General features: G+C 33.5%; 7 protein-coding genes across 7 annotated transcripts, besides 1 other annotated feature; 4 read left to right on the top strand and 3 right to left on the bottom strand.

Annotated features, from left to right (window-relative positions):
• Window positions 1-401: 401 nt before the first annotated feature.
• On the bottom strand, window positions 402-1,817 carry TVAGG3_0384050 (calcium ion binding; the record flags this gene model as incomplete). Its single annotated transcript, XM_001311866.1, has 1 exon — window positions 1,332-1,817. One exon carries the CDS (start codon window positions 1,815-1,817, stop codon window positions 1,332-1,334), a length of 486 nt encoding a protein of 161 aa, XP_001311867.1.
• Window positions 1,818-2,123: 306 nt separating this feature from the next.
• Window positions 2,124-2,976, bottom strand: TVAGG3_0384040 (protein domain specific binding; the record flags this gene model as incomplete). The annotated part of the gene is made up of 1 exon (XM_001311867.1): window positions 2,164-2,898. The coding sequence occupies one exon, from the start codon at window positions 2,896-2,898 to the stop codon at window positions 2,164-2,166; it is 735 nt and encodes a 244-aa protein (XP_001311868.1).
• Window positions 2,977-3,702: 726 nt separating this feature from the next.
• TVAGG3_0384030 (protein serine/threonine kinase protein) lies at window positions 3,703-5,270 on the bottom strand (the record flags this gene model as incomplete). Its single annotated transcript, XM_001311868.2, has 1 exon — window positions 3,831-5,252. One exon carries the CDS (start codon window positions 5,250-5,252, stop codon window positions 3,831-3,833), a length of 1,422 nt encoding a protein of 473 aa, XP_001311869.1.
• A 2,061-nt stretch (window positions 5,271-7,331) lies between these two features.
• Window positions 7,332-8,372: a mobile genetic element.
• A 2,075-nt stretch (window positions 8,373-10,447) lies between these two features.
• On the top strand, window positions 10,448-11,224 carry TVAGG3_0384010 (glycine-rich protein family; the record flags this gene model as incomplete). Its single annotated transcript, XM_001311869.1, has 1 exon — window positions 10,448-11,224. One exon carries the CDS (start codon window positions 10,448-10,450, stop codon window positions 11,222-11,224), a length of 777 nt encoding a protein of 258 aa, XP_001311870.1.
• A 489-nt stretch (window positions 11,225-11,713) lies between these two features.
• On the top strand, window positions 11,714-13,611 carry TVAGG3_0384000 (decanoate-CoA ligase protein; the record flags this gene model as incomplete). Its single annotated transcript, XM_001311870.2, has 1 exon — window positions 11,735-13,582. The coding sequence occupies one exon, from the start codon at window positions 11,735-11,737 to the stop codon at window positions 13,580-13,582; it is 1,848 nt and encodes a 615-aa protein (XP_001311871.1).
• A 723-nt stretch (window positions 13,612-14,334) lies between these two features.
• On the top strand, window positions 14,335-16,021 carry TVAGG3_0383990 (spectrin binding; the record flags this gene model as incomplete). The annotated part of the gene is made up of 1 exon (XM_001311871.2): window positions 14,712-15,944. One exon carries the CDS (start codon window positions 14,712-14,714, stop codon window positions 15,942-15,944), a length of 1,233 nt encoding a protein of 410 aa, XP_001311872.1.
• Window positions 16,022-16,816: 795 nt separating this feature from the next.
• Window positions 16,817-19,219, top strand: TVAGG3_0383980 (COA binding domain containing protein family; the record flags this gene model as incomplete). The annotated part of the gene is made up of 1 exon (XM_001311872.2): window positions 16,822-19,170. One exon carries the CDS (start codon window positions 16,822-16,824, stop codon window positions 19,168-19,170), a length of 2,349 nt encoding a protein of 782 aa, XP_001311873.1.
• Window positions 19,220-19,332: the final 113 nt, after the last annotated feature.

Below are 19,332 nucleotides of genomic sequence, written 5' to 3'. Positions count from 1 at the left end.
TTATTTGTCATTATCGTTGTGTTCTGAATTTAATCTTTGTATGGTACTATTTGAATGTCAATAAGCTGGATCTCCTTTAGAAACTTTCCTTCCATGATTTTAGCTCTACAAAAGGATGTTGTGTATATAGAAAATTTTTCCCCGTTAAAAAGACCTAATGTTTCTCTTACGCCAACAAGAAATGCATTAGACAGCGCATTAATTATCATGCATCTATCTTGTGGCATTAATTGATGGGTAAATATGTCGGCTAGTTCTGATGGCGCTGTAACGCTAAGATTGCCATTATTATGGAGGATTTCTTCATTTCTCATCTAAATTTTCTTAATGTTTACAATTCGTAAACAATATCTAAAAACATATTTCTACAAATGGAAGTGTATGTACACTACTGGATCAGAGTGAAGGTTTATTGACTTTCAAACTCAATTAAAAAATGTTGTAATTACTGTGTATTCAAATATGATTGCTCTCTGAGATGTCAAATTTATATTTACATTATTGATATCGGTATATTGTTCTAAAAGAAAGCTTAGAGAATGCTATTGAATTTTCAATAATTATTCATTTAATATAAGAAATCTATGTATCATTATCTTCCACAGGGTATAGTCATCCCACCTTTTAAATAGAAATTTCTCCTTGTAATAGTTTTGCTTTTTGTAGCATATTGAAAAATTGATCTAGTTTAGGTATTTGTAGCATATTTTTACACCATTATCTAACTGCGAAGTAAGTTGAATCTTTTAGTATACTATCTAATGAGAGACAAGATGTTATCAACATCTTAAGATTTAAAGACTACAACATGTATTCCAATATACTTTATATTTGAAGACAGATTTTCCAAGAAACTCTATAATTATTCATATTGGATTCCTTCATCAAAACAGTGTTAAAATCAATATCACACGAAATCATATATGTATTTTCATGTCTTGTGTTGCTTATATCTGATAAATTAATGAATATTTTGAGCTGAATATTCAATTGACAAATCATATTGAATTTTTCATTCAAAATTGTTACTCCAAAGCTCCCATCCGTAATTCTTGAGAAACCTTGCTCTTCAAAAACTTAATTCCATGAATTTTTTAAAAATAGCAACATATCTAACAAGAAAAAGTTGAAAACGCCATAGCAAGTATTAAGACTTATATAAACTTAGAATATAGTAGTAAAATAACTTGATAAAAGCTTGTAAATGGTAAAGGTGGATTATGAACAAAATTAAATAATATTTTATGAAAATACATCAGTATTTTATAAGAGTAATAATAAACATTTTATTAACGCCTCAAATTCTTCATTGCTTCAGAGAGATTTGGAATTTATCTGATTGGGTTGAAGATTTGAATGAATTCGTCTTCGTTGATGCATCCATCACCATCCTCATCGAATTCGGCGATCATTTGTTTGAGTTTTTGATCAGTAAAAACGATATGGAATTGATCGCACAATTGGCGAAGTCTGGCTAAATCAATTGGTCTTCCACGTCCTTCTGGATCGAATCCCTTGTATGATCTTTGTGCTTCTGAAACTGGATCTCTGTTATAAACAAGAGGATCTATGATTGTGTGAAAAGCGTTCTTATCAATACCTCCATATCCCTTTGGATCATATCTCTGCATGTACTCATCAATTTGGCTTTTCTTTACATCGAATCCAAGAGCTCTGAATGCGATTTTTAATTCATGGCGATCAAGAAGGCCACTGGCATCTGTATCGAACTGTTTGAATGCTCTCTCGACTTCTTCAAACTGCACTTTTGAAAGCTTGAAAGCTGGCTTTGGAAGGCTCTTGGCTTTTTTCTCCATTTTTGAAATTTAGATAAATCCTAAACGCAAAATGTAAAGTATTCAATTTAACGCCTCTCGTTACAAAAGCAGTACTATCTTACCTTTGCATTACACCACCCACACCTAGTTACATTGTGAGTGTGTTTTGAATCAAGAAGAGCTCAAATTGAAATCGATATTTTAGAAGGAATAACTTTGTAAGCAATACACAATAATAAGACTCGTGATAAGATATGTAATTTAAGCAAATCAAAGCATTATATTCAACTTTTGAAATTTTGATATGATATAAAATTGGAAAATGATAGTTAAAAATAGTTGGTAATTATTTTTTCATACAAATTAAGTTTATTCTGTAACAAGGTTAAAGATTTAAGCGTTCTTTCCAGTTCTTTACATTATCTTTGAGAAGGTAGATAATTTTTGTTGCTTCATTGTAGGTTTTATCACTGAGAGTGTCAAGTAAGTCGATTGTTTCCTGCACTGATTTTGCAGCAAGATCGATAGCTTCTTGATGTCTATCCATCATTTCGTATAAGAAAACGGAATAGTTCAATGTCAATCCAAGAGCAGTTGTTGATGCTTGAGAAAGCTCAGAGTTTGAGATAGCAAGGGCAGTTTCGTAATGAGAACCAGCTTTTTCAATAATTGCTGCTTTTTCATCACCTGTGTGATTCTCAGCCATGTATCTGTAATAGTCTGCTTCCATTTTTTCATAGAAAACTCTTGTTTCTGGATTATTTGCAACAGGAAGGAGTTCTGTCTCAATGAGCTTGCATAAATCTTCGCAATGCTCATCAATTTCACTGACAAGTTTTTCGCGGAATTCGTCAAGTCTTTGAACTCTATTTGGATAATCAACAATCTCATCAACAAACTTCTTATCAAAATCTCTCAATACTTCTCTCCTACGATTAATTATTGACTTGTAAAGGCAAGAGAGTAAGTTACGCTCTGGTTCTGATAACTGAGGATTTGCTTGAATAACTCTCTTCATCATTTCAACATTTTCTTCCTCTTCGCCAACACGTGGAACATCCAATGGGTTGACGAAGCAAAGATTGAGAAGATATATAAATGTTGTCCTTTCATCAAACATTGTTGTTTAGGTGTCACTTTTATTACTTTATTTTGATTTGTTGTTGTGTAAATGAGACATTCTCTGTTTGTAAATTCGTTAGCGCTCGAATGTGTAGTTGAACTAGAGCTTCTAAAAGGTAATTTCTTGTTTGAATAACAAAAACGATATAAGCTCTTGTACTGAGTGATGATACATCTGTAGATGAATACAATATTGTATTTTTAAGAAAGTAATGAAGTGTATGAATTTCATTGAATAAATATGTAATATGATCGATAATCAGTTATAAATTTTCTCTATTATCTAAGATATGTAAATGACTTTAGCTTCATTGGAGTTGTATCATTTGTACTTGAAACTTTAACACTCAAAAATCTATTAATATCATAAGAAAATACGGAGATTAACTCAAATTTATACGAATTTTTGCAATTTCAAGCTAAAAAGCTCATAGAATGGAAAGTTAAGTGCACCAATGTTGAAAAAGTTACTTTTCTTTAATGTTGAATTTCCAAAAATTTTTCATTTTTCAAAAAATAAAGTGAATTTTCAAGAAAAAATTAATTAAAATCGTATTTTTGTGATTTTTTTGGAAATTTGAGTTGAGCTAATATGCTTTAATTTAATCATAGCTTCTAATTTAATCCTTAATTTTTGGAGAATAGTATGGTTTTTATATTTATATTCTTGAATCTTCACTAACATCCGATTAAATACATATGTTTCAATCATAAATACATAAATAGATATAAGTATTCTAGTTTTGCTCGTCAATTTGACATTAAAATTCAATATTTATCAAAAATTATTAAAAAAAGCTATTTTCATTTGATTTTACTTATTGAACTTTTATTAGTATATCAATATATATTTAATCGAATGGCATTTAAGCCATAGGAAGGATTAGTAATTAAGAATAAACAAAATTTCGAAAGGCCGGTGAAAAAGACTTATAAAGCAGCCTTCATGTCTTTCTCAATTGACTGAGACAACTCCTCGAACTGAGCCTTGTCGCCTGAAACGAGGATTACTGTTGTTTGGAACTGATTTTCTCCTGTAAATCTCGTCTTGATTGTAATATCGAGATTCTTCTCATGGTTTCTTCCGTAGAACAACATTTCGTTGGGGAAGAACCATTTGAATCCCGCATTTGTAAGATTTGTCTGTATTGCGTTGTTAACTTTAGGAATTGGGAACGCTGTTGTCGTAGTGATTTCGATTTTATGTTCTGCAAGGTTTGGAAGCTTACTTGCCTTCTCGAAATTGAGTCCTTTAGCACTTGTAAGGAGATTTGTCAAAGGAGCGACAGAAATGCCTGGTTTATCACCCCATGGAAGCATATCGAAGCTGATGAAATGAGAAACGAGAACAAGGAAAGATTTGCCAACTGTATGTTCAGAAGCGGCGAGTTGCTCTTTAACCTCGTCAAGAGCGAAGCCGACTTGAATCAGAAGGTCGATAAGTGTTTGGTCGACCTTTGCGATATCAATCGGTTCGTCAATAATTGACGAAGGAAGAGGAATTGGAACTGTGTATGTTTGTGGTAACAAAAGTCTGAAGCATGGGTGTTGCTTGATCTCGGCAATGGTAATTCTTTGGGTTGGATCGACTGTAAGCATCTTTCTGATGAGATCTTGGATGGCTGGTGGGAAATCAGGCATCTTGTAGTCAGCGGTCTTGATCTTGGTGAGCAAGTTCTTCAATGATGCATCTTCGAATGGTCTACGACCTGTTAAAAGTGTATAAAATACAACGCCCAAGCTCCAAACATCGGCTGCCTTGCCATCGTAAGGTTCAGCCTTAATGACTTCTGGAGCAGCATAGTGTGGTGATCCGCATGATGTTTCAGCTGCTGATGATTTCAAGAATCTTGCAAAACCGAAATCAGCGATCTTAACGTTGTTGTTTTCATCAAGAAGAATGTTCTCTGGCTTGATATCACGATGGCAAATGTCGTGAACATGCAAAAAGTCAAGGCCGTAGATTAATTGTCTGAAAATGTTCAAAGAAAGGGCTGCTCCTGGCGGGCCTTTCTCGAGAAGGAAGTCGAAGAGTTCACCACGTGATCCGAGCTCAGTGATGATGTATACATTCTTCTCGGATTCAAGAAAATCGATGAATCTGAGCAAGTTTGGATGTCTGAGGATTCTCATGAGAACTATTTCACGCTGAAGCTTCACTTGAAGATCTGGTTTTTGTACAAAGAGTTTCTTCTTCATAATTTTGATGGCCACTTTTTCGCCAGTGATCTTATTCTTTCCGAGTTTAACTTTAGCGGTTGAACCAACACCAATCGTATTGAGGATCAAGAAGTCTCCAATTGTTGGTGCGTTCGCTTCATCGGCAGGCGTATTTATTGCTGCTTCACACATTTTGAAATTATACAAAAGTGACATATCGATCAAAACTATGGGAGCTCCAAAATTCATCTTCACATAGAGATAAAAATAAAATAACAATTTTTTTGAAGAGAGCTTTTAGCCAATTAAGTTTTGAAATTTGAAAATCTGTCAATTTATCAGCATTCAAATATTTTTTTCAGCAAAAATTTATTAACCTCCCAAGTTACTTAATTATTATCAGTATCAGAATTATTTCGAATTTTGATTGTTTATTTAATCGGAGTATGACCATTTTGTCGAATTATCCATCAATAAAAGAGTGATATTCGAGGCATTTGAATGATAGATATATCAAAGGTGTACCCAAATATAAATATTCTATGACACGAAATACCTTAACATTGCAATAATTAATATTGACATATCAAAATTTTAATGAATATACAATTTAACATAATAATACAATAGTTGACATATCAGCTATTTGGATTACTTGTCATTTGTCGTGCGATAACCCCTTTCTTTTTCATAATTGAAGTCAATAAATGTTTTCGTTGTCTATTTCAAAAAGGAAAAGGTAAACATATTATACAGCCTAAATGAAGATACATATCATGAAATTTCATGTCTAGTACCATATTTCACTTTGGCTTATTGTTTTCGCCATCCTTTATTTATTAATATCACTATTCAATCTTTGTTGTACTCCATATTTATACACTTAATTCATCATTTATTTAGCGGCCAAACTTAATTCTTGATTGAATTTTTTTATTGCCACTTGAATTTTACTTTTTAACTTAATATTCCTACATTCAAGATGCGGTATATTCCTATTTAATGCTTGGAAATGCATCTTTCATGAAATACCTTGCTTTTTAATTATTTTCCATGAATTCAAATTCATTCCTGCATCCATCTTGCTATATTTCTTATAAAAACCATATGGGTACTCACGAATTATTGTCAGGCTGAAAAGATATTGAATTTTAATTGCCTCATTGGTATATCAATGAAATATAATCAAAACAAATCCTTCTTGTAAATGAAAATTTAAGTTTCCCTCATTGAAAAATTTCAATTTCAAAGATAACTAAATATAATCTTTTTTTTATTATTATGTTTTCTTACATGCGTGAAATGACACGTCCTTGACCCATTTGAAATGTCATATAGCCTCAATAACGCCTATGAAGATACCAACCACAATTCAGGTTTTAACTAAGGAGTTTAATATGAACATTCTATATTCATGAAAACAAACACCTTTATCAGTATTATTATCATAGGTATTGAATTCATTCAAATGTCAGATATGACCATAAAATTTTGAATGAGAAATTCCTGCAAGACCTTCTATTAAAAATAAATCACAAGAATTACTGATTTTTTATATGGGGCAATCGATAGCATCTAATGTCGGTGAATTTTACAGTTGGAATCTATAAATATGCGACAATTCCGAATACAAAAACAGCCAAAATCGGGGATGCAATATCCCAACATACATCATGCTCCGGTATTTCTGATGTTAACTATTCTAGACCAGTTGAAATACCTAGTTATGTATATTATAAAAATATTAAATATGAAATTGTTGAAATTGGTATCTCAGCGTTCAGGTATTGCTCATATATTCCTAAAATAGTAATTCCTCCCACGATAATTACCATTAATACATGGGCTTTCGATTTGGTCACTGGATGCACCGAATTTGTTTTTCTTCCAGGCAGTAGATTAACAACAATTGCTTATGATGCATTTTCCAGATGCTATTCTGTTCAGACTCTAGTTATTCCAAGTTCTGTTCGCATTATTGAAGATTGTAGCCTATCATATATGAGTTCTTTGAAATATTTATATATTTGTGGAAATCCTTCAATCGGAGCTGACATTTTGAGAGATTCTAAGAAAGGATATGACAAAGTGGCACCAGATGATTTAAAAATTATTGTTCCCTTTGAATTCAATGGAACATCTGCACTAAGACCTTTTGCAAAGTCTTATTATAGCAACGTTTGTGATTTCACTATCAAATGCAATTCATGCTTAAATAATAGACATAATTTGCGCTTTTCTCATACATTTGCTATAATGTTTATATCTTAAGGGTGCACCCGTATGTACGTTTATTTGAGAGGAGGAGGATTACCCTCTCAATTTTGAGGGATTCGTTAGTTTATTTTCTCGATGAATATGCAATAAAATTTGATTTTTACCTTATCAATATACTTCATATAATATACACATGTTCATGTAAAAACTTTTTTCCAAAATCCTCAGGAATTAAGGGATTTTTGAATTTTAAGAATTTTTTTCGAATTTTTTCGAAAAAAAAATATTTTCAGAACAGCCTTAACGGCTAAGATTTAGGAACAATGTTAAGTATCAAAAAGAAAGGAGGTCTGATATAGACAACATATATCGTTGAAGGTTGAAAAAATCTCTAATATTTGAGCCAAAAATTTCAAATTTTAATTTTTTGAAAAAAGAGGCCACCCGTATGTACGTTTATTTGAGAGGAGGAGGATTATATTTTTGAAAGGGTGAAACATTATGAATATGTTAATTATATAATAATATGTATTATTATAAAAAAGAAAAAATAAAGTACGTTAAAATTTTTCTTTCTTGATTTTTTACAAAATCTACTTAGAATTATGCAAAATATGACTAAATAATTATAAATTTCAAGTTAAATTTTAATTTTGATAAATAATTTAAATTTCAAAATATCAAGTTCAGTTCGACTATGTATGTAGTAATTCCTCAATAAAGTGCCAAAACCCTATTAAAATATATGAACATTTTCAACATTTTAATGTTTTTATTTAAAAATTTGATGGAATATGAGCTTCAAACAATTATTATGTAAATAAAAATAATTAAATATATGTATTTATTCGTATTACAACCGTAGTAAGTCGATTCTTCCTTTCTTCTACTGAGATTTGAATTTGATTTCGAATTGTAAAGAGATTCAAAGGGAAAATACTAGCGGATAAAAACTACCTCCATGAAAGGGTCATAATGGAGTCAAGTTGTATTTTTTGATATTTTTTGCTTTTCGAGCCGAAATAGGTAGCCAAGATAATGCCTAAAAATAAGGTTCTAAATTCTGAAGTTTACATGATCCTCTCGTGTGCACCCTTAAGAGTAAAAAACTTTTTCTCATTAAATATCTTCACTTTAATACTATCCTTGAAAAAATCATGAGAGCGTTTCTTCATATATTTAGATAGCAAATCAAACCTCTTTTTAGGCAACACTGATAATGTCGTCACTTTTCCTAAAGTCAGTAAAATATCCTCTTTATCTTGAAACTTACAAATAAGAAAATTTTAATAGAAACTTCATTTATCAAACAATTATTAACATGCGTCGTAGAATAGTTATCATATATAAATTTCTTTAGTAGATGTTATTCTGTTAAGACTCTAGTTTTTCCAAGTTCAGTTCGCACGATTGAACATTATAGCTTATCATATATGCGTTCTTTGAAATCTTTTGGTGTTGCATTGCAGAAAGCCGTTCCATAATTCTTTCAAAACTCAATATTAAATTGTAAAACTTGTAATTCAAGTTATTGTTATTCGTGCATCGAAAACAATGTTTTATTTAATCAAACATGCGTAACAAAATGTCCACCTAATTATCAAATTTTAACGATAGTCTTCGTTTGGTCGGACCGTAGAATCTTAAAAAGAGTCAAAAAATTGAATGTGAAATCGGATAAGTTTATCTCAGAAAATTATCTAAACTGAATTACTGATTTTTAAAAATAGAACCCTCGATCACAACTAATGTCGGAGAATTTTTCAGTTGGAATCTATAAATATGCCACGATTCCGAATTCAAAAACAGCCAAAATCTGGAATGCAGTAAACCTACAAACAACAAATTCCGGAATTTCAGATATTAACTACGCACAACCAGTAGAAATACCTAGTTACGTATATCACAATAATATTAAATATGAGATTGTTGAAATTGGTCTCTCATCCTTTAGGAATTGTACACATGTTCCTAAAATGATAATCCAACCCACAATAATAACTATTAAAAAATGGGCTTTTGATTGGTTGATTTCTTGCACAGAATTTATTTTTCTCCCAGGGAGTAAATTAACAACAATTTCCTCAGACTCCTTCTGTAGATGTTATTCTATTAAGACTCTGATTTTACCAAATTCTATTCGTACTATTGAGAATTATAGTATTTCTTATATGAAGTCGTTGAAATACGTGTATATTTGCGGAAATCCTTCTATTGAAACCGACATTTTTAAAGATTATGTGAAAGGATATGAAGTAGTAGCACCCGATGATTTAGAGATTTTTGTTCCTTTTGAGTTCACTGGAACATTAGTGTATAGAACATTTAAAAAGTCATATTTTAACAAAGTATGCGATTTTACTATCAAGTGTAATTCGTATCCAAATTCTACTCTTTATTTGCGTTATTCATCTTGTTTTGCAATATTATGTATATCTCTTTAGTTTAAAACTTTTTATCAGAAATTTTTTGAAGCATACTAATCTAGGCTGCTAATTTTGCAGCTAAATATTTTTGCTTAGTTCTAGAATAACCAATTAATAATTACCATTAAAACAGAAAAAAGTTTTGATAGTTATAATCAAGGGATCTATCATACAATTCACAAATGAGTAGATTTTAATTAATATTACTATTATCACCAAATGTTTCAAATTCAATATTTTGTTGCTGCATTGTGGAGGGCCGTTCCTCCATATTTTTAAAATTCAATAATGAACCGTTCCTGATTATAATGTTATCTGATTTCATATCATTCAAATCTATTGTTTTAAATTTTGAATGGAATCAACGGTCATTCAATTTTTGAGAATTCTGATCAACATTAAAAATGGATTATTTAAACCAAGAAGCTTAAAGGACCTGAATTCTCTCTTCATAATACAACAAATAACGCCATTCTTAAAGTTAGAAATACTGCAAACACATATTTTGTTGAATATCCTTGCGAATCTAGCTTCGTATGCGAACCATATATCATTCAATTCCCAAAAGGAATATTTCGAATCGAGCTTTGGGGAGCTTCCGGAGGCGATGGCCGAAGTCTCAATAAAGCGACACTTCGCCTCCATTCGGGTGGCAATGGATCATATGTCACTGGCGATATTACATTCCGCTATCCCAGGACATTATATTTATACTTAGGCGGAAAAGGAGAAGATCAGACCAAAATGGATGAATATTTCTATCCAACTCTTGGAGGTTGGAACTTTGGCGGACAAGGTAGCGTTGATAAGAAAGATCAGCATTACGAGGCGCAATTGGCACCTCCTGAAAGTGGAGCAGGTGGAGGAGGGGCTACTGACCTTAGGACAGATTTTATTGATTTAAATAAACCTTATAATGACACTGCACGATTACATTCGTTGAAGAGTCGTATTATTGTTGCCGGTTCTGGTGGTGGTGCTGTTTCAGATGAAGAAAGATATGGATTTCCAGGAGGAACTCTCACCGCATTAAATAATGGCGAAAATATGTTTGGCGGTACCCAGACTGAAGGAGAACTTGGAAAAGGGATGGACGGATTAAATTCTGGAGAAAACCAAGGAGGTATGGGAGGCTGTGGTAGTGGTTATCGAGGCGGCTACCATAACTTTACCAGAGACATGAAAGAGCAATATTCTTATGAATTCGGAGGATCAGGGGGAAGTTCGTATATCAGTGGACATCCTGGATGTATAAGTCCACATTACCCTGAGAATAGTATCCCAAACAAAAATACGCCATTCCACGAATCTAACCTTTATTTCACTAACACTGACATGAAGAGTGGTCGTGATCTAATGCCAGATCCATTCAGTTATGGTGAAATATTTGGTCATGTTGGTAATGGCATCTGTCGAATCACTTTTCTTTCTGATTATAATTGCAAAACAAATAATTTACCATATTCATGCAATCGTATGTTTTCAATACATTTGATTATAGTAGGATCGCAAAATGAATAAAATTATAAATTAATTTGATTTTTTAGTTTGCTGGCAAAATTTAGCTTTCACCAAAAATTTTCGGCGCCATATAGAGAACTATAGTCTGCGAGGTACTGATTCTATCTATGTACCTCGCAGACCATAGTTCTCAGCCAAAATGGCTAATAATTTGAGAGTCTATATGATAATGTAAAAGTTAAAACATTCAAGTATTTAAGTATTTCTTTAAAATATTAAGTTTTTTATTTTTCCAATAAAATTCTAATATCAAATATTTTTATTTAACGATTAATTTTATTTATATTTTTATAGTTTTTTTTAAGAAAAAATATTGTTAGGGTTTTATGGATTTTCAATTAATATACAAGATAATTCATGAATGTATATATTTCCAAGTTTTTAAGGATGCAACACTTTACATTTGTAAACTGTCAAAAGTGAAGTCACACTATTTTTCATGCATTACAAAATAAATTATTTTTCCCAAAATATTTTGATTATAGACCCCAAATTTTAAATTATTTTTTCATGGAAAAGGATTTAATTGAAAGTTTACCGCAATGGGTTGAAGAATATGATTCTAAACCAGCAGAAATCGAAACTATGCAAGATTTTTTCATGTATACATACAAGAAATATCGTACTCAAAATCAATTAGGCATAATTGTTGATGAAAAAATTGTTTATAAGACAAGAGAAGAAATTCATCAATTAGCGCTTCGAGTTGGCTCATTTTTGCTCAGTAAAGGCATAGTTCCAGGCGACAGAGTTGGCGTTTATACAGAGAATCGTTTAGAGTCCGGAATTTTCTTAGAAGCATGTCATTTATTCGGCTTTGTTGCTGTTTTCGCCTTTGATTCAGGAATTGCGACATATCCAAGATATACATTGGTTGATGCAGGCGTTTCATGCATTTACGTTTCACCAACCAAATGGGAAAGAGTTGATGTTCTTTTCCCACCAAAATCAGACTTCTGTCCAGAATTAAAGTTCATAATTGTAAATGAAATAGGAGATAGAATGCCATACGAGTATTACTTATTCGACGATGTTATTAAATACGATCAAATTGCCCCCTTACCTAAAGTACAGAGTTCTGATCCTTGTACAATTGTTTATTCGTCAGGTACTGTTGGAGCTCCAAAGGGCGTTGTTCTTTCCAATTATGCTATGATTACTGGTATTTTCTACATTAAAGTCAGCGTTCCTGTCAAATTTGGAGATGTCCATCTTTCATTTCTTCCGATGGCTCACATTCTTGAGAGGATTGGCTTCCTTATCTTCAATTATCGAGGTGCGCAAATCGTTTATGCTCGCCAAGGCATTGCAACAGCAAAAGATGATATGAAAATCTGTAAAATTACAGGAGGACCAATAATTCCTGCCTTCCTTGTTAAAGTACACTCTGCTATCATGGAAAAGACCGAAAAAGTTAAGCCACTTATGAACTTTTGCCTTAAATTATCTTCATTTACAAGATATTTCGGTTTCAGGTCCAGAATTTCAGATTCTTTACTCTTTAACAAGATAAAGAACGATGTGTTCGGCGGCCGCCTCGATTGGTTTGCTGTTGCCGGTGATGTTTTCGATGCAAAAGTTCATGATGACCTTTCAAACATTTTCGGAGCGGAATTTGTTGCAATTTATGGAACAAGTGAAGCAGCCGGACCATTATTTGTATGTCCATCGAACGAATACACACCAGGAACAGTTGGCCGTCCAATGCCACATCTTCAATGCAAATTCGGCACAAAACAAGAGCTCCTGATCAAAACTCCAGCACTTTTCACATCTTATTGGCGAAATCCAGAGATCACGAAAGATGCATTTGAAGATGACTGGTACAAGACAGGCGACAGAGCTGAGATAGAGCCAGGAACACATCATTTGATCATTCCAGGAAGAGCATATGATAACTACGAGTACCAGCCAGGCATGGATCTCGCAATTCCTTTCTTGAGATTCACTTACAGAAAATACTCATTCATTGATGACATTTTCATCAGTCCACAGAATGATATTCACGCTTTAGTTGCCATTGTTGTTGTTCCAAGGAATATTGGAGAATACTACTTCTCACAAGTCTTCAAAGATCAGACATTCGATGACGAGAAATTCAAGGAGCTTCTGAAGAATAAGGATTTCATAAACTATATCCATTACAATGCAAACAAATACGGTAAAGAATACGACCGACTTAAAGATGGTTCTGAATTAGCCGCTGTAAGATTGACTGATGAACCATTTACAGTCGAAAATGAAGGTGTTACAATCACTGGAAAGATGAGAGTCAACGCTTTGAAGAAGAAATTCGCAAAGGAAATAGAGGAAATGAGAGAAGAAGTAATTAACAAACAAAAGCAACAACAACAATAAATATTATTTTTTTATTTTTTTTCCTTTTTATTAAAATATTTTGTATTATTCCTAATTAACTTGTATTCATAAACTTCGCATATGTCTCTCAAAATTTGAGGAAATGAAACGGAATACACGCGAAAAATATGATTTCAAGTTTAATTATCCACAGAAAATGTATCGTCTAAATGAAAATACTTTAATGATGCTAAAGAAACTTCCCTATGTTCTATATTTGAAGCGAGATCTACTTTCATAATTTTATTTGATATTATTTGATTTTTAAAATATTTGATTTTTAAATTCTATGATCGATGAAGCACAATATTAGGATTTTCATGCTGCTCAGAAGAAATAAGAACATAGTATGGAGTTTGAGACATGAGTTTGCCATTCCCGATAACAAACCGTTAAATTTGACTATACAAATGGAAATGATTCATATGGTGAAACAATATTATAAAATTTTTGTGTATTTTTTCAATTAAAAACACAATTTTTGAATAAAATTCGAAGTCAAAATTTTTATTGAAAAAGTGCAAATAGTCTACCAGTAATTTCTTTGAGTCACTTTTAAATTTTCATGTGTGATTTATCAGCAAAATATAGTGATTTTATTTCAACATACGAGAGGCTATTTCACTTGCGAGAAAATGAATCCTTTGATGAGATTTATAACTTGATAATTGCAGTTTTAGTAGAGAAATATAAAATTTCAAAAGAAAAACTTCAAAAAAGCTTCAATTTAGCGTGTTTTTACAATTACAGAGCAAGAGATTTTTATTATAAATTATTCGGACAATTATACTATTATTTTTCAAATACTCAAGCGGATCCAAGTTTATTTTTCGATCATGACTCTAGATTCTCTACATGTGCATATGATTCATTTATTATTTACGATGATATTGATAAATTTAAAAAATACGTTTTAGAACATAATCTACAAGAAGTTAAAAAAAATATTTTCAGCAATAGAGCATATCCAAGTATACATGATGAATTAACAATTCTTGAAAAATGTGCTTATTTCGGTTCGGTGAACATTTTCAATTTTATTAGAATAAATTTTAAAGATTTTGAAATAACCAAGAAGTGTCTCCAAAATGCAATCACTGGTGGAAATTCAGATATCATCAATCAATGTATGAATGTGAAGCAGGTTGATGAGTTATGCATATATTGCGCAATTTGTTCTCATAACAATTCTTTTCTCAATTACGTTTTAGAACATGATTTATATGAAGATCTCTATAAAACGAGTCTCGCTGAAATAATTCGTATGACTCCAGTTTTTGACTCACAAAATGTTGGTGCTGTTTTTCTTCTCTATGAGAAAGATAAAAATATAGTTTTTCCTTGGTGTGCAGCATTTCCACAAACTTATGATATTATCAAAAATGATATGATATTAATTAATACCGACACACGATTTTCAAAGTCACCATTACATTATGCAGCTATATTTAATTGCGCTGAAAATTGCAAACTTCTATTAGATAACTTGGTAGTAAATCGTATTGATATTAATGAAACAGATGGCAATAGAAGAACTGCTCTAAATTATGCCGTTAAATACGACTCAAAAGAAGTTGCTGAACTTCTCATTTCCTATGGTGCTGATGTCAATTTATGTAATAAGTATTCTAACATTTTGATTGATGCCATAACAAATGAAAATAAAGAAATGGTAGATCTCCTGGTTTCAAATGGTGCAGATGTTAATTTTATTGGTGATGATGGACATTTTCCTTTACATCAAGCTGTGAAGGTTTGTTCCAGAGAAATTATCAAACTCCTTATAGAACATGGAGCAAATGTCAGTGCTATATATAAAAGTAAAGGTACTATGAAAACAGCAATTCATTTTGCAGTAGAAAATCTAATATCTGAAGATAATGACAAAGATATTATTTCTAAACTAAAAGAAATTATTGAATTTCTCATATCAAATGGTGCTGATATTAATGCAAAAGTTCGAAATGGAACAACACCTCTTCATATTGCAGCTAAGAACCTTCATAAAGATGCTATTGAGTTTCTTATTTCCCATGGTGCTGATTTTAATTCATCTGATGACTTCGGTAAGACAGCTTTTCATTATGCAGTAACAGAAATTCTTAACACTTCCAGTTTTTGTAAACGCATTAATAAGTCGGAGGGAATAAAAATTCGTAATAGTGTTGTTGAGATTCAAAATTATGCAATTGATAAAAATTATCTGGAACTCATTGAGTTTTTTGTGTCGCATGGTGCTGATGTCAATGCCAAAGATTGCAGTGGTAAATCTGTACTTCAAATTGCAAAAGAAAATTATCGTAACGAAATTGTTCAATTATTGATTGCACATGGGCCAGAACATTATAAAAATAATTTATAAGGCAATCCAATCATGCAAATCTATTATAATTACCCTCCTTATTGAATTTCTCTCATATCATTAATTAAGGATTATCATTTTATTCTAAAACTTTTATGTATACTTAAGTCTGATTTAATCTATATATCACTTAAACTTTGGGTGATTCTAGAATTGAACTTCACAAGTTGAAATTCATACTAGTAACTTATAATACTTTACAGTGAAAATCCGGTATATAAACCCAGATATCACGCTTGAAAAATTACTTTCTTTGATAAGCGAAACATATGCAGGAAAAAAAAATTCTGTTAATCTTACATTTATATATAGAATTCAGTATTTTTCAGCACAAACTTTTGTTTATTGTTATTTTTTTTTCTGTATTAAAATATTTTTGCATATGCACAATTGAAAATCACTCTCAAAAATTAGTCATTAGTGGAAAGTATGAATTTTACGTGTTTTGCATGTTTCTACAATTTCTTCCAAATTTTGTGTTTTAATTTAGCCTAAAGAATCGGTAATTCATAATTACTTATATTGAACAATGGCAGGAAAAATCAATGATATGAAGAATGGCCAATTTCTTTCATAATCTTTGCTCCGATAATAAAATTGTTCGATATAAATGATAATTAGCTCAACAAGTATTACTCTCCATTAATAATCTATTTTAATTCTTAAAGAATTAATAAATTAAGAGAGTTGTAAATGGAGAAAAAAAAGTTCTCATTCGTGGAGAAATGATGTGAGGTTGAATAGTTTACAAAGCCGAAAACAATGAAATTTTTATCCCATAAATTTTATAAATTTCGTTTTCAGATCTCAATCCCAATATTTTTAAATATAAAACCGCTATCATCATTTCTCCCCAAATTGAAAGAAAAATTGACAAATGTTAAGTGCTTTAAAGAGCGGCATTCGATTCTCCAGTAACTCAACAGAGAAGCTTATACAAAAGGTCATTGCCGAGAGACCAGATGGACTTCTTGCTGAACATGAAGTTCTTTCAATCATCGGCGATCTTGGCTTTTCAATTGCCCCACATTGCTATGCAACAAAGACAATGTCACCAGAAGAGGTTGTCAAAAATATCAATGCTAAGACAGTTGTTGCAAAGGGTGTTGTTAGATACCGCAAGGATGGTCTTCTTGTTACACATAAGACAGACATCGGCGGTCTCCAGTTCAACATTCCAAATACACCAGAAGGAATCGCTAAGGCTATGAAGGTATTCGACGAACGCTTCAACAAGAACTCTCCATACGAGCTCGAAGGCACATTATTCGTTGAACAAATGAAGATGTCAGGCGATTTCGGAACAGAACTCCTCGTTTCCGGCTACCAGGATCCATTCTTCGGCCCACTCGTCTGCTACGGATTCGGTGGCACAACAGTTGAGTATCTCAAATCTGTCATGCAACCAGACCACGCCCAAATCTTTGTCCCATCCTTATTCACAGGCACCAACTACGGCCGCATCATCGAGAATCTCCCAGCATCAAAGCTCGCAACAGGCCGTGTCCGTGGCACAAAGAAGCATCTTGACCAGGCCATTGTTGAGCCACTTCTCAAGAACGTCCAAGGCCTCATCTCAAAGTACTCTCAGTACAACAGAGATGCTAAGTATATCATCGATGAACTCGAAGTCAACCCAACAGTTGCAGTCCAGGGCAAGATGTGGGCTCTCGATGGTGTTATGCGTGTCAGCCCACGCGGAACCCTTCCATACTACGATGCACAGTGCTCCGGAAAACCACTTGATCGCATCGAGTGCCTTACAAATCCGAAATCCATCGTCGTTGCAGGCGCTTCAACAACAAACCCACTCAATCCAGGTACAGTTATTCTCAAGAACGCCAAGGACTACGGTGTCAAAGATTGCTACGTTCTCCATCCAAAGGCCAAGGAACTTTGCGGTGTTCCAGCATTCAAGAACCTCGCAGCTCTCAACAAAGCCCGCAACGGAGAGAAGATCGACCTTCTTTCCATCTGCATTCCAGCACAAGGCGCCGGCAAACTCGTTTCAGACGCATTTGACATCAACAACGTCAAGTCAATCCAAGTTATCTCAGGCGGCTTCGGCGAAACAGAGCACGGCTCCAAGATGCAGAACGAATTACACGAGAAACTCCTCAAGATGTCAAACGACAGACCAGTTGTCAACGGACCAAATACAGTCGGCAACCTCAAGGAAGGTGGCATCAATACTGTCTTTGTTCCACGTAACAGGTCTTCATCTGATGGCGTCTCCGGTGCACGCAACTGCGCATTCCTCTGCCAGTCAGGTGCCTACATGATCTCTCGTATTTCAGACTGCTCACCATCCGTCTTACCAAAGATCGCCATTTCTGTCGGCAACCAGCTCGATCTTTCCGTCACAGACTTCCTCGAGCACTACGTCGACCTTCCAGACATCACAACATTCGGTCTCTACATCGAAGGCCTCGGCGACGGCCAGGGCATCAGTCTCATGAACGTCGTCAAGCACGCGAACGACATCGGAAAGACCGTTGTCATCTACAAGGCCGGCCGTTCACAGGCAGGCGTCAGAGCAGCCAAGGGACACACAGCAGCCATGGCTGGCGACTACGGCATGTTCAAGAGCTTGATGGAGAACGCAGGTGCAATTGTTGCTGACTCAACAGAACAGTGGAACAATATTGTCACATTGGCAACATTGTATCCATCCCTCATGACAGAGGCAAAGAAGCACTCAATCGGTATCGCAGCACTCACAAACGCTGGCTTCCAGAAGTGCGAAATAGCTGACCAGATGATGGAGAACGGCACAGAGAACATGCTCCACCTTCCAAAGTGGTCAAAGCAGTCTCTCGAAGTCATCGATGGTGTCTACAAGAAGTACAAGATCGGAGAAGTTGTCGATGTCGCAGAAGTTCTCGATGTCACACCAATCTTCCCAGACAGAGGTTACTACGAGATCCTTAAGGGTGTTCTCAAGGATCCACAGTGCGATATCGCTGTCTGCGCATTCGTTCCAGAGACAAACTCAATGAAGTGCCTCGAGGAAGAGCTCAAGGATCCAAACTCAATCCTCCCACTCCTCAAGAAACTCAAGGCAGAATACCCAACAAAGCCAATCATCTGCGCTATCGAGTCAGGCGGAAAGTATCGCCCACTCATCGAAGCACTCAGAAAGGAAGGTATCGCTTGCTTCGAGAACGTTAACGCCGCTGCTAAAGCAGTTGTTTCAATTGTCAGAGCAGCTAACAGGTTCAAATAAGTTATTTTTAGATAATTCTCAAGAATTTGAAATAAAAGAATCAAATCAGTTTTTTATATCATATCAAAATGTATTTTCCCTCTATTAGCTAATTTTCATATCTTTATTTCCATTCCAAAAATATGCTAACGAGCTTAAAGTATTTGCCTGCTTAATGCTGAA

Source organism: Trichomonas vaginalis, chromosome V, assembly GCF_026262505.1.
Source record: "Trichomonas vaginalis G3 chromosome V, whole genome shotgun sequence".
Classification (NCBI taxonomy): domain Eukaryota; phylum Parabasalia; order Trichomonadida; family Trichomonadidae; genus Trichomonas; species Trichomonas vaginalis.
Note: the sequence above shows the minus strand (reverse complement) of the source record. Positions and strands in the feature narration are given on the sequence as shown.